Source organism: Cherax quadricarinatus, chromosome 83 (genome assembly GCF_038502225.1).
Source record: "Cherax quadricarinatus isolate ZL_2023a chromosome 83, ASM3850222v1, whole genome shotgun sequence".
NCBI lineage: Eukaryota > Metazoa > Arthropoda > Malacostraca > Decapoda > Parastacidae > Cherax > Cherax quadricarinatus.
The window spans coordinates 4,309,561-4,325,643 of NC_091374.1; the positions used below are offsets into that span (position 1 = coordinate 4,309,561).

Here is a 16,083-nt window from a genome sequence, read left to right on the forward strand (position 1 = left end):
GACCGCAGACACAATATAGTTTAGATGGCCAAAGACTGCAAACCTCACTCAAGGAAAAAGATCTGGGGGTGAGTATAACACCGAGCATATCTCCTGAGGCGCACATCAATCAGATAACTGCTGCAGCATACGGGCGCCTGGCAAACCTACGGATAGCGTTCCGATACCTCAGTAAGGATTCGTTTAAGACTCTGTATACCATCTACGTCAGGCCCATACTGGAGTATGCAGCACCAGTTTGGAATCCACACCTAGTCAAACACGTCAAGAAATTAGAGAAAGTGCAAAGGTTTGCAACAAGACTAGTCCCAGAACTACGGGGATTGTCCTATGAAGAAAGGTTGAGGGAAATCGGCCTGACGACACTGGAGGCCAGGAGGGTCAGGGGAGACATGATAACGACATATAAAATACTGCGCGGAATAGACGAGGTGGACAAAGACGGGATGTTCCAGAGATGGGACACAGACACAAGAGGTCACAATTGGAAGTTGAAGACTCAGATGAATCAAAGGGATGTTAGGAAGTATTTCTTCAGTCATAGAGTAGTCAGGCCATGGAATAGCCTAGAAAGTGATGTGGTGGAGGCAGGAACCATACATAGTTTTAAGGCGAGGTATGATAGAGCTCATGGGGCAGGGAGAGAGAGGACCTAGTAGCAATCAGCGAAGAGGCGGGGCCAGGAGCTGTGAATCGACCCCTGCAACCACAAATAGGTGAGTACAAATAGGTGAGTACACACACACACACACACACACACACACACATGGTAATGCATTATTTACAGCTAGCAAAGTCAGGGTATTTCTCCAGAATGGTCTGTAATATACCACTGTGGATAAAATACTTTGCCATTTCTTGAACATTTCTGAGTGAGTTGTTTCTAAATTCATTAATTTGGTCACACTCCAGTACATAATGACGCAGGGTGTGACAATAGTCCATCTGGCAAAGTTTACATTTCGTTTGGTCTACATCTGGTGGTGGTGATTTAACCTGCCATAGATACTTGTAACCCAGCCGGAGCCGGGCGGTAGTGACATCCAAGAGTCTGCTTATCTTGTTGGATGCACCATAGACATCTGGCTCCTCCTGCATGATGGAATAATGATAGATGGACTGACTTGTGTCAATCTCCCTAAGTCTTAAGTCAATAAAGTTCATTTGAAGTTCTTTTCGTATTATTGTTCTCAAACTGCTAACTGACAACCCAAGATTGTAATCTACTCCCTCTTTGAAAGCATACAGCTTAGCCAATTTATCAGTTCTATCATGCATCTGAAGACCAATGTGAGATGGAATCCACAGCATGTGCACTCTGACTCCACTGTCCACAATCTTACCATATCTGTGTCTGGCTTCTGACACAAGCATGCCACAATTTATACTTAATGAGTTGAGAGCATTTATGGATGACAGAGAATCAGTTACAATTAAAGTGTCAACCTTAGATACATGGACACATTTGAGTGCAAGGAGTATGGCAAACAGTTCTGTTTGAAGGGTAGAGGCCCAGTTATTAATGCGTGCTCCAATTTCTTTATGAGAGCCATAAGATAAGATTTCGTTCGGATTTTTAACCCCGGAGGGTTAGCCACCCAGGATAACCTAAGAAAGTCAGTGCGTCATCGAGGACTGTCTAACTTATTTCCATTGGGGTCCTTAATCTTGTCCCCCTGGATGCGACCCACACCAGTCGACTAACACCCAGGTACCTATTTGCTGCTAGGTGAACAGGACAATAGGTGTAAGGAAACGTGTCGGAATTTCCACCCGCCGGGAATCGAACCCGGGCCCTCCGTGTGTGAAGCGGGAGCTTTAGCCACCACAGACCGGGCCGCGGGGGCGTTGACCCCCGGAACTCTCTCCAGGTAAACTCCAGGTAAACCAGACCACCGGCCACCCACCATCACTCTGTGTGACAACAGCAGCACTACCAGCTGCACCAGTGGACTGGTGAACAGAACCATCAACGTAAATAATTTGTGAAAGATTGTTCTGTGTGACTAAGTTATCAATACAGCTTAAGGCATCATGTTTGGCTTCAAGACGAAGCTTTGGTTGTGATTTAAGAAGAGTTTTGGGGGGAAATGGAGGAATGGTAGTTTGGAATGGGGTAATATCCCATGGAGCAGGGAAATGTCTCTGTTGTCTAACTTGATATAGATCATGTAGCTGGTTCATGCGGAGGTCGGTTCCAGTTTTTTCGATCCATCTGGAAGGATGTTCACCAGTGCTGAGGAAAGTTTGGAGGGCTTCTGTGCAGGGGTTTGAATGGGCTAGCCTAAGCATATTGACCCCAATAAGGATATTCCTTTCAGTAACACGATCTCTAATGCTTGGAATATTAAGTTCTTTCCGCATATTTAAAATTTTGGCAGTACGAGGGCATCCTAGGATGATCCTCATTGCTTCGTTTTGCAGTTTTTCCAGCCCTCCAAGCTTCCAGTCAGACACGAGTGCAAGTAGTGGTGCCGCATAATCAACCAATGATCTAATATAAGCAAGATACATCATTTTCACAATTTTAACATTAGCACCATACCTCTATAAAGTTTATTCTCTATAAGGATTACAATGCTGAGTTTACAGAAATTTGGTTATTGTTTGGTTTACATGTAGTAAAATTGTGATTACAGAGTGTACCACTAGAACGCTTAGCATGGCTAGGCATTTCGGGCATACTTAGTTTTATTCTTAATTGTAAAATATTACAAATTATGAGGTAAGTTGGTATTATGGCTAAGTGACTAAATACTAGTTTGTGAGTTTAGCAATGTGAATGCTTTTGTTTTGGCACAGTACATAGTTTCAGTATTGGAGTATCACAAGATTCATTATTTTAAGACTGAGATTAATATTTCCGTTTATGGTCAAATGAGTGAGTGAGTGTAAGTGTGAACCACCAGGTGGTATTCGTGTAGTTAGTTGACGGGGTGTATCAGGGAGATAAGATGTTTTCTAATGGTAGTTTTGAAGGTGATGAATGTGTCTGCAGTTCTAGAGTTCTCAGGTAGGGTATTCCAGATTTTAGGGCCTTTGACGTACATTGAATTTTTGTAAAGGTTTAGTCGGACACGGGGAATGTCGTAGAGATGTTTGTGTCTGGTGTTATGCCTGTGGGTTCTGTCACAACTATCAAGAAAGCATTTTAGGTCAAGGTTGATATTAGAGTTTAAGGCCCTGTAGATATAGATTGCACAGTAGTAAGTGTGGATGTACTGAACTGGGAGCAAGTTTAGATCTATGAAGAGTGGGGGGGTGTGTTGCCAGGGATGGGATTTAGTGATTATTCTTACTGCAGCTTTTTGTTGGGTTATTATTGGCTTTAGGTGTGTTGCTGCAGTTGATCCCCAAGCACAAATAGCATAGGTGAGGTATGGATAAATAAGTGAGTGGTATAGTATGAGAAGGGCATTTTGCGGCACGTAGTATCGTATCTTGGAGAGGATCCCAACCGTTTTGGATACTTTTTTGGCTATATGCTGGATATGGGTGCTGAAATTCAGGTTGTTGTCAAGGTATAAGCCTAGGAATTTTCCCCCATTATTTCTGGTAATTAGAGTGTTGTCAATCTTAATGTTAATTTGTGCATCTCCTGCTCTGCTACCAAACATAATATAGTAGGTTTTGTCAGTGTTAAGCGTAAGTTTATTGGCTGTCATCCAAGTCGATATTTTAATCAGCTCCTCATTCACAATGGTGTTGAGGGTGGCAAGATTAGGGTGAGAGATGACATAAGTCGTGTCATCAGCAAAGAGAATGGGTTTCAGGTGTTGGGATACGTTTGGAAGGTCATTGATGTATATGAGGAAGAGCAGGGGACCAAGGACACTTCCCTGCGGAACTCCAGTATCAAGTGGCCGTGTTGCTGATGCTGTGTCTTTAATGGTGACGTACTGATACCTATTAGTAATGTAAGATTTGAAATAAGCAAGTGCATGGCCTCTTATACCGTAGTGATCAAGTTTGTGGAGTAGGATGTCGTGGTCTACTGTGTCAAAAGCTTTTCTTAGGTCAATAAAAATTCCTAGTGGATATTCCTTATTTTCCAATGCTGTGTAAAGCAGATCTAGCATTTTTATGATTGCATCATTAGTGCTTTTATTTTTCCTAAATCCAAACTGGCAGGGGTTGAGTATGTTTTGAGCCGTTATAAATGAATACAGTCTCCTGTGCACGAGTTTCTCAAAGATTTTGGATAGCAATGGTAAGTTAGATATTGGCCTATAGTTGTTTAAGTCTGTAGGGTCACCACCTTTATGTATTGGTGTAACCCTTGCCATCTTGAGTAGTTTCGGGAAGGTGCTAGTCTCTATTGACTTGTTAAAAAGTAATGAAATAGCATGCGAAAGGACATGGGCCGCTCGCTTGTACAGTAATGGTGGGACATGAGACAGATTCCCCGAGTTATTTTTAAGTGACTTTATGATCTCAATGACTTCCGTGGGCTCAGTTGGTGCAAGATAGAAGGAATTAGGGAAATTTCCATCTAGGTAGTCCCCGGCATGGGCATTGGTATGTGGGATTTTACTGGCGAGATTAGATCCTATGTTTGAGAAGAAGTCGTTTATCTTGTTCGCTGTGTCAGTGGGATGTAGTGGTGTTTCATTAGGTTTAGTTAGGACAATATTCTTGGTTTTTCTCAGTTTGTGGGTCCCTAGAATCTGAGAGAGTGTTTTCCAGGTCTTTTTTATATCTCCTCTAGTGTCTGTGAATCTACTGGAGTAGTATAGTTGTTTGGCTTTTTTTATTACTTTGGTGAGAGCTGATGAATAGTGTTTAAGAGTATCTTTGTGTATTAAGCCCTGTCTATATTGCTTTTCATATTGGTGTTTCTTGTCAATGGATTTCAGAATGGATTTCAGAATGGGATGAAACCCAGCCACAACTCTAAGTGCTCTCAGCCTTTCTTTGTATTGGCGACAAAGTCTCGTTACAACAGGTCCAAGTAGTGGAACCTCAAAGCCTAGATACCTGTATCTGCTTACATATTCTAGAAGAGACCCATCATGCAACTGGATCTGACGAACTGTGCCTCTCTGTCGAGGAGGACGTCTGTTGAGTATCTTTGTTTTATCCCCTGAGATTATTAACCCCAGGTCCTGACACGAGGCTAGTACATGATTAAGAATGTTTTGGGTGTTGGTAAGGAGAAGAAGAAAAGAAATGTAAAAATATTACCATCACACAGGTATTTAGCATTTCCTTAGATAATAATAATAATAATGTTTTTGGAGTTCCAAATTAATTAACTATATTTCTGGTATTTGTGATAAAAGTATTACCTCATCAGTATCACTCAGTAATATTGTTATCTCTCTAACATTTAATACTTCCATATAAGTATATTAATAATAATACTCGTTGAGAGATATTTTGTTTGGAATTCCAAATTAACTATATTTCTGGCGTTTGTGATATAATCACCACTTTATTAGCTTTGATATTATAATACATTGTAGATTAACAGTTCTTGTAAAGCAAATACTCAAGTCTAGTAATATTTATAAGAAATAGAAAAATACACTTCAAAAATGTACAAGGGCTTTGAGGATTTAGTTTTCACGTATGATGAAATGTTCATCTTGTGTGAACTAGAATGCAGATCCCGGCTGGGTTCTGGTGTTAGCGGGACCGTGTATAAAGTTGCTTTTGACGGTAAGTACGCCTGCTTGAAACTGGGCAAGTGCCTAGAGGATGCACGAGCCTATGAAGAGGAGGCGAAGATTCTGAGTGTTTTGAAAGGAGCTGGCGGAGTTCCTCTATTAGAATGCTTCTGTAGCAACTTCCCCGCAATGGTAATTTCCTTCAGGGGAGGCACTACCCTACACGACTTTCTAACACACAGTCAAAATCTTTCCCTACATGTGTTAATTTTGATATTTATCCAAGTGGCCAAAGATCTCCAGGAGATCCATGCACATGGATACATCCATAATGATTTAAAGGGAGATAATGTACTCATCAATGAGCCTGAAGAGGGCCTCCTCGAGGTAAATATCATAGATTTGGGTCACGCCAAAAGGAAAGGATGTCGCATGGGATGGGTTCACACTGAGGACGACCATGCCAGGTTTCCACACTATGCTCCAGAAGTTTTTTTTGGTGACCCTTGCACACCACAAGGTGATGTTTATTCCTTGGGCCATCTCATGGCTAAACAATTTGGACATTACCTGTGCAAGAAGAAAATAGACTGGCCTCCAGTCTTACTAAACCTGATAGATAAAATGATGCACTCTCAGTGGTTCAAAAGGCCAACTATACAGGAGGTTATTGAATGGTTAGAATTTGTTATAAATCCTTTCAAATCAACGAAAAGCCAACCAGTTGCTGACAGCCTCAACCAGACTTCAGGAAGGACCTGTGACAATGTTTCTGTGTACGACTCTCCAGAAACAGACGCCAAGACCCCACCAGAAGCCAAGACCCCACCTTCCACTCCCTCTCTTCCTTCCCCTCCCTCTCTTCCTTCCCCTCCCTCTCTTCCTTCCCCTCCCTCTCTTCCTTCCCCTCCCTCTCTTCCTTCCCCTCCCTCTCTTCCTTCCCCTCCCTCTATTCCTTCCCCTCCATCTCTTCCTTCCTCTCCCTCTATTCCTTCCCCTCCCTCTCTTCCTTTCCCTCCCTCTCTTTCTTCCCCTCCCTCTATTCCTTTCCCTCCCTCTCTTACTTTCCCTCCCTCTATTCCTTCCCCTCCCTCTATTCCTTCCCCTCCCTCTCTTCCTTTCCCTCCCTCTCTTCCTTTCCCTCCCTCTATTCCTTTCCCTCCCTCTCTTCCTTTCCCTCCCTCTCTTCCTTCCCCTCCCTCTATTCCTTCCCCTCCATCTATTCCTTCCTCTTCCTCTATTCCTTCCCCTCCCTCTTTTCCTTTCTCTCATTCTCTTCCTTCCCCTCCCTCTCTTCCTTCCCCCTCTTCTCTTCCTTCGCCTCCTTCTCTTCCTTCCTTCATTCCTTCAAATACAGCACAGGCCGAAACCTCACCACAGACCAAGACTCCACCACAGGTCACGACCCCGTCACAGGCCAAGACCGCAACATTGACAGACGCTGCAACAGTAACCGACGCCGCAACAGTGACCGACGCCGCAACAGTGACCGACGCCGCAACAGTGACCGACGCCGCAACATTGACCGACGCCGCAACATTGACCGACGCCGCAACATTGACCGACGCCGAAACAGTGACCGACGCAGCAACATTGACCGACGCCGCAACAGTGACCGACGCTGCAACAGTGACCGACGCCGCAACAGTGACCGACGCCGCAACAGTGACCGACGCCGCAACATTGACCGACGCCGCAACCACATACAGGCAAATAGTGGACCTAGTAGTGACCAGGGAGAAGGCTGGGTACGAAGTTATGACGATATCGATCCTGCAACTATAAATAGGTGAGTACATACATGACTCACTTTTACACAGGGTTTGACAAGGTTAAGGATCCCTAGCTTTATTGACAAACTATTTACAGGTTAAGGATTCCTAACTTTATTGAAAAGCTAAGAGCTGTTACCTACATCAGCTCATTTGAAAGCATTTTTATTGTTATGAGACATACAAGTATTTTTATTGTTATGAAATGTGCAAGTATTTTTATTGTTATGAAACATACAAGTATTTTTATTGTTATGAGACATACAAGTAAGGAACAGGATGAAGTTGGAGCCATCTGTGGGCCAGCATTTCCTTCTGGTCAACTGACTTTATCTCGTTGACATCATTATGCTGTTAGTTTTAAGGGTTGTAAGTCCTCTAGAACAGTATGAACCTGTTGGTTTTAAGGGTTGTAAGTCCTCTAGAACAGTATGAACCTGTTGGTTTTAAGGGTTGTAAGTCCTTTAGAACAGTATGAACCTGTTGGTTTTAAGGGTTGTAAGTCCTCTACAACAGTATGAACCTGTTAGTTTTAAGGGTTCTAAGTCCTCTAGAACAGTATGAATCTGTTGGTTTTAAGGGTTGTAAGTCCTCTAGAACAGTATGAACCTGTTAGTTTTAAGGTTTGTGAGTCCTCTAGAACAGTATGAACCTGTTGGTTTTAAGGGTTGTGAGTCCTCTAGAACAGTATGAACCTGTTGGTTTTAAGGGTTGTGAGTCCTCTAGAACAGTATGAACCTGTTAGTTTTAAGGGTTGTAAGTCCTCTAGAACAGTATGAACCTGTTAGTTTTAAGGGTTGTAAGTCCTCTAGAACAGTATGAACTTGTTAGTTTTAAGGGCTGTAAGTCCTCTAGAACAGTATGAACTTGTTAGTTTTAAGGGTTGTAAGTCCTCTAGAACAGTATTAGCCCGTTAGTTTTAAGGGTTGTAAGGAAAGAGTAAGGTTATGAGGATAACAAAAAGATTAGGTGATGAAAGATTGGATATCAGCTTGGAGGGAGAGAGTATGGAGGAGGTGAATGTATTCAGATATTTGGGAGTGGATGTGTCAGCGGATGGGTCTATGAAAGATGAGGTGAATCATAGAATTGATGAGGGGAAAAGGGTTGGTGGTGCACTTAGGAGTCTGTGGAGACAAAGAACTTTGTCCTTGGAGGCAGAGGGGAATGTATGAGAGTATAGTTTTACCAACGCTCTTATATGGGTGTGAAGCATGGGTGATGAATGTTGCAGCGAGGAGAAGGCTGGAGGCAGTGGAGATGTCATGTCTGAGGGCAATGTGTGGTGCGAATATAATGCAGAGAATTCGTAGTTTGGAAGTTAGGAGGAGGTGCGGGATTACCAAAACTGTTGTCCAGAGGGCGGAGGAAGGGTTGTTGAGGTGGTTCGGACATGTAGAGAGAATGGAGCAAAACAGAGTGACTTCAAGAGTGTATTAGTCTGTAGTGGAAGGAAGGCGGGGTAGGGGTCGGCCTAAGAAAGGTTGGAGGGAGGGGGTAAAGGAGGTTTTGTGTGCGAGGGGCTTGGACTTCCAGCAGGCATGCGTGAGCGTGTTTGATAGGAGTGAATGGAGACAAATGGATTTTAATACTTGACGTGCTGTTGGAGTGTGAGCTGTTGGAGTCCTGACCAGCCGGGCTGTGGCTCATACGTTGGTTTGCGTTCAGCCAGCAGCAACAGCCTGGTTGATCAGGCTCTGATCCACCAGGAGGCCTGGTCACAGCCCGGGCCGCGGGGGCGTTGACCCCCGGAACTCTCTCCAGGTAAACTCCAGGTATGAAGGGGTTCAGGGAAACCAGCAGGCCGGACTTGAGTCCTGGAGATGGGAAGTACAGTGCCTGCACTCTGAAGGAGGGGTGTTAATGTTGCAGTTTAAAAACTGTAGTGTAAAGCACCCTTCTGGCAAGACAGTGATGGAGTGAATGATGGTGAAAGTTTTTCTTTTTCGGGCCACCCTGCCTTGGTGGGAATCGGCCAGTGTGATAATAAAAAAAATAATAAGTCCTCTAGAACAGTATGAACCTGTTAACACTTGGTTGTAAGTGTTGTAACTTCTCTAGAGTTGAATACAGAGGTTGCAAAAGCCTTCGACAAGTGTGACCATGGCGTAATAGCGCACAAAATGCGTGCTAAAGGAATAACAGGAAAAGTCGGTCGATGGATCTATAATTTCCTCACTAACAGAACACAGAGAGTAGTCGTCAACAGAGTAAAGTCCGAGGCAGCTACGGTGAAAAGCTCTGTTCCACAAGGCACAGTACTCGCTCCCATCTTGTTCCTCATCCTTATATCCGACATAGACAAGGATGTCAGCCACAGCACCGTGTCTTCCTTTGCAGATGACACCCGAATCTGCATGACAGTGTCTTCCATTGCAGACACTGCAAAGCTCCAGGCAGACATCAACCAAATCTTTCAGTGGGCTGCAGAAAACAATATGAAGTTCAACGATGAGAAATTTCAATTACTCAGATATGGTAAACATGAGGAAATTAAATCGTCATCAGAGTACAAAACAAATTCTGGCCACAAAATAGAGCGAAACACCAACGTCAAAGACCTGGGAGTGATCATGTCGGAGGATCTCACCTTCAAGGACCATAACATTGTATCAATCGCATCTGCTAGAAAAATGACAGGATGGATAATGAGAACCTTCAAAACTAGGGAGGCCAAGCCCATGATGACACTCTTCAGGTCACTTGTTCTATCTAGGCTGGAATATTGCTGCACACTAACAGCACCTTTCAAGGCAGGTGAAATTGCCGACCTAGAAAATGTACAGAGAACTTTCACGGCACGCATAACGGAGATAAAACACCTCAATTATTGGGAGCGCTTGAGGTTCCTAAACCTGTATTCCCTGGAACGCAGGAGGGAGAGATACATGATTATATACACCTGGAAAATCCTAGAGGGACTAGTACCGAACTTGCACACGAAAATCACTCATTACGAAAGCAAAAGACTTGGCAGACGATGCACCATCCCCCCAATGAAAAGCAGGGGTGTCACTAGCACGTTAAGAGACCATACAATAAGTGTCAGGGGCCCGAGACTGTTCAACTGCCTCCCAGCACACATAAGGGGGATTACCAACAGACCCCTGGCAGTCTTCAAGCTGGCACTGGACAAGCACCTAAAGTCAGTTCCGGATCAGCCGGGCTGTAGCTCGTATGTTGGTTTGCGTGCAGCCAGCAGCAACAGCCTGGTTGATCAGGCTGTGATCCACCAGGAGGCCTGGTCTCAGACCGGGCCGCGGGGGCGTTGACCCCCGGAACTCTCTCCAGGTAAACTCCAGGCAGCAGAAACAGTAGATATGTATATGTATCGAGAAAGAGAGCTTGATATAGTATAAATAAGTTTATTTAGGCACAGGCACACATAAACACAATTATATAAATTATCTACAAAGAAGCATATGTGTAGATTACCTAGGATAACTCAAAATATTCGATGTGACTTATTTCCATTAGAGTCCTTCATTTCATTAAGATCCTTGATACCATTGGGGTCCTTCATTCCATTGGCGTTCTTGATTCCACTGGGGTCCTTGATTTCATTTGGGGTCCTCGATTTCATTTGGTTCTTGATTCCATTGGGGTCTGATATCATTAGGGTCCTTGATTCCACTTGGGGTCCTTGATTCCACTTGGGGTCCTTGATTCCATTAGTGTCCTTGATTCCACTGGGGTCCTAGGTTCTCTACACATATGCTGCTATGTATGATAATTCTATGTAACTGTATTTGTGTATACCTGAATAAACTTACTTACTTGCCTAAATCAACTTACATCAGTAACTCAAGTGATGAGTGGAAGCCGTCAGTGGCCCTTATTAACCCAACAACAACAACAAGAAGGACAAGTTGTCAATTTGGGGTTATAATTCCATCTTATTATTTGATGTAAGTGGAGTAGGTTCTCTTGGTTGCAGTATTGAACAGTTCTTGGTAGTCACCAGGTTATTGATGTCAGTCAGTGGGTTGTCTAGGAGGCCACCTCGGTGACTTACCATGAGTTTTCATTTAGCTCATAACCGTAAGGATTGGGTTCAGTCCTAGGTGGGGAGGATTGGGTTCAGTCCTGGGTGGGGAGGATTGGGTTCAGTCCTGGGTGGGGAGGATTGGGTTCAGTCCTGAGTTGGAGAGAATTGGGTTCAGTCCTGGGTGGGGAGGATTGGGTTCAGTCCTGAGTGGGAGAGGATTGGGTTCAGTCCTGGGTGGGGGAGGATTGGGTTCAGTCCTGGGTGGGGGAGGATTGGGTTCAGTCCTGAGTGGGGGAGGATTGGGTTCAGTCCTGGGTGGGGAGGATTGGGTTCAGTCCTGGGTGGGGAGGATTGGGTTCAGTCCTGAGTGGGGGAGGATTGGGTTCAGTCCTGGGTGGGGGAGGATTGGGTTCAGTCCTGGTTGGGGAGGATTGGGTTCAGTCCTGGGTGGGGAGGATTGGGTTCAGTTCTGAGTGGGGGAGGATTGGACCACTACGACAAGGTCCTAAATGCACTAGAAGACAAAAAGAATGCAGATGTAATATATACAGACTTTGCAAAAGCCTTCGACAAGTGTGACCATGGCGTAATAGCGCACAAAATGCGTGCTAAAGGAATAACAGGAAAAGTCGGTCGATGGATCTATAATTTCCTCACTAACAGAACACAGAGAGTAGTCGTCAACAGAGTAAAGTCCGAGGCAGCTACGGTGAAAAGCTCTGTTCCACAAGGCACAGTACTCGCTCCCATCTTGTTCCTCATCCTTATATCCGACATAGACAAGGATGTCAGCCACAGCACCGTGTCTTCCTTTGCAGATGACACCCGAATCTGCATGACAGTGTCTTCCATTGCAGACACTGCAAAGCTCCAGGCAGACATCAACCAAATCTTTCAGTGGGCTGCAGAAAACAATATGAAGTTCAACGATGAGAAATTTCAATTACTCAGATATGGTAAACATGAGGAAATTAAATCGTCATCAGAGTACAAAACAAATTCTGGCCACAAAATAGAGCGAAACACCAACGTCAAAGACCTGGGAGTGATCATGTCGGAGGATCTCACCTTCAAGGACCATAACATTGTATCAATCGCATCTGCTAGAAAAATGACAGGATGGATAATGAGAACCTTCAAAACTAGGGAGGCCAAGCCCATGATGACACTCTTCAGGTCACTTGTTCTATCTAGGCTGGAATATTGCTGCACACTAACAGCACCTTTCAAGGCAGGTGAAATTGCCGACCTAGAAAATGTACAGAGAACTTTCACGGCGCGCATAACGGAGATAAAACACCTCAATTATTGGGAGCGCTTGAGGTTCCTAAACCTGTATTCCCTGGAACGCAGGAGGGAGAGATACATGATTACATACACCTGGAAAATCCTAGAGGGACTAGTACCGAACTTGCACACGAAAATCACCCACTACGAAAGCAAAAGACTTGGCAGACGATGCACCATCCCCCCAATGAAAAGCAGGGGTGTCACTAGCACGTTAAGAGACCATACAATAAGTGTCAGGGGCCCGAGACTGTTCAACTGCCTCCCAGCACACATAAGGGGGATTACCAACAGACCCCTGGCAGTCTTCAAGCTGGCACTGGACAAGCACCTAAAGTCAGTTCCGGATCAGCCGGGCTGTGGCTCGTATGTTGGTTTGCGTGCAGCCAGCAGCAACAGCCTGGTTGATCAGGCTCTGATCCACCAGGAGGCCTGGTCTCAGACCGGGCCGCGGGGGCGTTGACCCCCGGAACTCTCTCCAGGTAAACTCCAGGTAAACTCCAGGTAAACTCCAGTCCTGGGTGGGGGAGGATTGGGTTCAGTCCTGGGTGGGGGAGGATTGGGTTCAGTCCTGGGTGGGGGAGGATTGGGTTCAGTCCTGGTTGGGGAGGATTGGGTTCAGTCCTGGGTGGGGGATGATTGGGTTCAGTCCTGGGTGGGGGATGATTGGGTTCAGTCCTGGGTGGGGAAAGGACTGGGTTCAGTCCTGGGTGGGGAAAGGATTGGGTTCAGTCCTGGGTGGGGAGGATTGGGTTCAATCCTGGGTGGGGGATGATTGGGTTCAGTCCTGGGTGGGGGAGGAATGGGTTCAGTCCTGGGTGGGGGAGTATTGGGTTCAGTCCTGAGTGGGGGATGATTGGGTTCAGTCCTGAGTGGGGGAGGATTGGGTTCAGTCCTGGGTGGGGAGGATTGGGTTTGGTCCTGAGTTGGGGAGGATTGGGTTCAGTCTTGGGTGGGGAGTATTGGGTTCAGTCCTGAGTGGGGGAGGATTGGGTTCAGTCCTGGGTGGGGAGGATTGGGTTCAATTCTGGGTGGGGAGGATTGGGTTCAGTCCTGAGTGGGGAGAATTGGGTTCAGTCCTGAGTGGGGGAGGATTGGGTTCAGTCCTGGGTGGGGAGGATTGGGTTCAGTACTGAGTGGGGGAGGATTGGGTTCAGTCCTGAGTGGGGGAGGATTGGGTTCAGTCCTGGTTGGGGAGGATTGGGTTCAGTCCTGGGTGGGGAGGATTGGGTTCAGTACTGAGTGGGGGAGGATTGGGTTCGGTCCTGGGTGGGGGAGGATTGGGTTCAGTCCTGGGTGGGGAGGATTGGGTTCAGTCCTGGGTGGGGGAGGATTGGGTTCAGTCCTGGGTGGGGAGGATTGGGTTCATTCCTGTGTGGGGGAGGATTGGGTTCAGTCCTGAGTGGGGGAGGATTGGGTTCAGTCCTGGGTGGGGAGGATTGGGTTCAGTCCTGGGTGGGGAGGAGTGGGTTCAGTCCTGGGTGGGGAAAGGACTGGGTTCAGTCCTGGGTGGGGATGGGGGCTCCCCCTCAAGGGGGAGGTTCCTCTGATCATAGGAATTGGACCTGTGCTCCACTTCCTTGAATCAAACCTGAATGCATCCACCCCCTCATTTCCTTCTGTCCAGGCACTGCATGGCCCCTATGGGTTTAGTGCTACCTTGTGAATGTGAAAAAACATCATCATCATCTTCATGATCACCAGCGTCATTGTCAGTCCTTAACCCTTGACCCCAAAGGAAATCAGACCCAATGTCCTACTTTCTTAGGTTAATAATCTCAATAAGTGTTCTCTCAAACTCTCTTATAATTTATTACCAATACACATATTTACCTATAATGACTATGTACTTAATGCAACAGTTGTAAAAATTGATGATAATAATTATAATTATAAATATAAATTTATATAAATAAATAAATATACATATACATATGTGTATACATGTATATATACATATGTATATTTATTTATTTATTGGTATTATGTACTGTATGTAAAAATTTTACCCTTACAGGCATTATTTAGAATGTCAGAAAATGCTGCTTGGAAAGTAAGCGATGCAGCGAATGTTTGTATCTCGAGTGTTGTGTCTGGGGTGTCAGAAGTAGCATCGAATGTTACGTACGGTGTTGGGGGTGTGGTCCACTGTGTTGCATCGGGTAAGGTATTCTTGTCTTTGTTCATTCCAGCTCTCTTGCATTATGTTATTATGACTCGCAAAGTTGTAATGACACAATTACAAACAAACTATACCACAGGTGGGGGTAGAACCCGTGATCAGAGAGTTATCGCGGGTTATATCCCCACCCATGGTATGGGTTGTGCTGTTATGATCATTTACTGTATCACCTTCATTTCTGCTTTTCTCACTTGTGATGGGTGTGTCAAAATAACAGCTGATAACTTAGTTCAATGTATTAAATGCATTATGTGGTATTAGGGCAAATAAACACACAAAATGTGAGATACAGACAGTAAGATTGTTGGTCATGAAATCGTAACAACACCCCTTCCTTGGATCAAACCTGATTACCTATCATTTTCTAGGCACTGTACGACCCCATGAGTGCAAAGCTTCCCTGTGAATATGAGAATAACAATAATAATAATAATAATAATAATTTTATTTTAGCATGATATATATTTGTACAGAGGAGTGTAACAATTGGGTGAACATTCCAAATGCCCCTTTATATGCAGAGCATTTTGGGCAAATTTAAGACTAACTTAAGATAAATAGGGCAATACATTGCTGTAATTTGTACATATGGTCATTTGGTGAGTTACAATGAATACAAGTAAGTTGAATACATGTACGTATTCTATTAGTTTGAGCTGTATGGCTTTAATAAGCTAGGTAGAATAGAATTACAGTTTTGATATAGTATATATTAACATAATACAGTACAGTGGACTCCCGGTTAACGATATTTTTTCATTCCAGAAGTATGTTCAGGTGCCAGTACTGACCGAATTTGTTCCCATAAGAAATATTGTGAAGTAGATTAGTCCATTTCAGACCCCCAAACATACACGCCCAAACGCACATACTTAAATACACTTACATAATTGGTCGCATTGGGAGGTGATCGTTAAGCGGGGGTCCACTGTATTACAATTGAGCACAATTTAAAATCATGAAGTTGACACAATTTTAAGTTTGAGAAGTGATTGTAGATGACTTAAGAAATCGTAATGACACGATTGCAAACAAACCATACCCCTGGCCGGGATTGAACCCGCGGTCATAGAGTCTCAAAACTCCAGCCCGTCGCGTTAGACACTAGACCAGCTAGTCGGCTAGCTGGTCTAGTGGCTAACGCGACGGGCTGGAGTTTTGAGACTCTATGACCGCGGGTTCAATCCCGGCCGGGGGTATGGAGTGATTGTAGATGTTAATCTGACAACGTATTTTTCCTGTATA

General features: G+C 44.7%; 1 protein-coding gene across 7 annotated transcripts in view; it reads left to right on the forward strand.

The window, feature by feature from the left end:
* Positions 1-11,167: 11,167 nt before the first annotated feature.
* Positions 11,168-16,083, forward strand: part of DEF8 (differentially expressed in FDCP 8 homolog) — a 41,079-nt gene continuing 36,163 nt past the window's right edge. For 5 of the 7 annotated variants that reach the window (XM_053796207.2, XM_053796209.2, XM_053796210.2 and 2 more), the window contains exons 1-2: positions 11,168-11,289; positions 14,674-14,818. In XM_053796207.2, the coding sequence (XP_053652182.1) occupies positions 14,686-14,818 (133 nt within the window). In that variant the 5' untranslated portion in view covers positions 11,168-11,289; positions 14,674-14,685. Of the gene's footprint in view, positions 11,299-14,673; positions 14,819-16,083 lie in introns of all 7 variants that reach the window. The other 2 variants (XM_053796208.2, XM_053796212.2) reach the window with 2 other exon arrangements.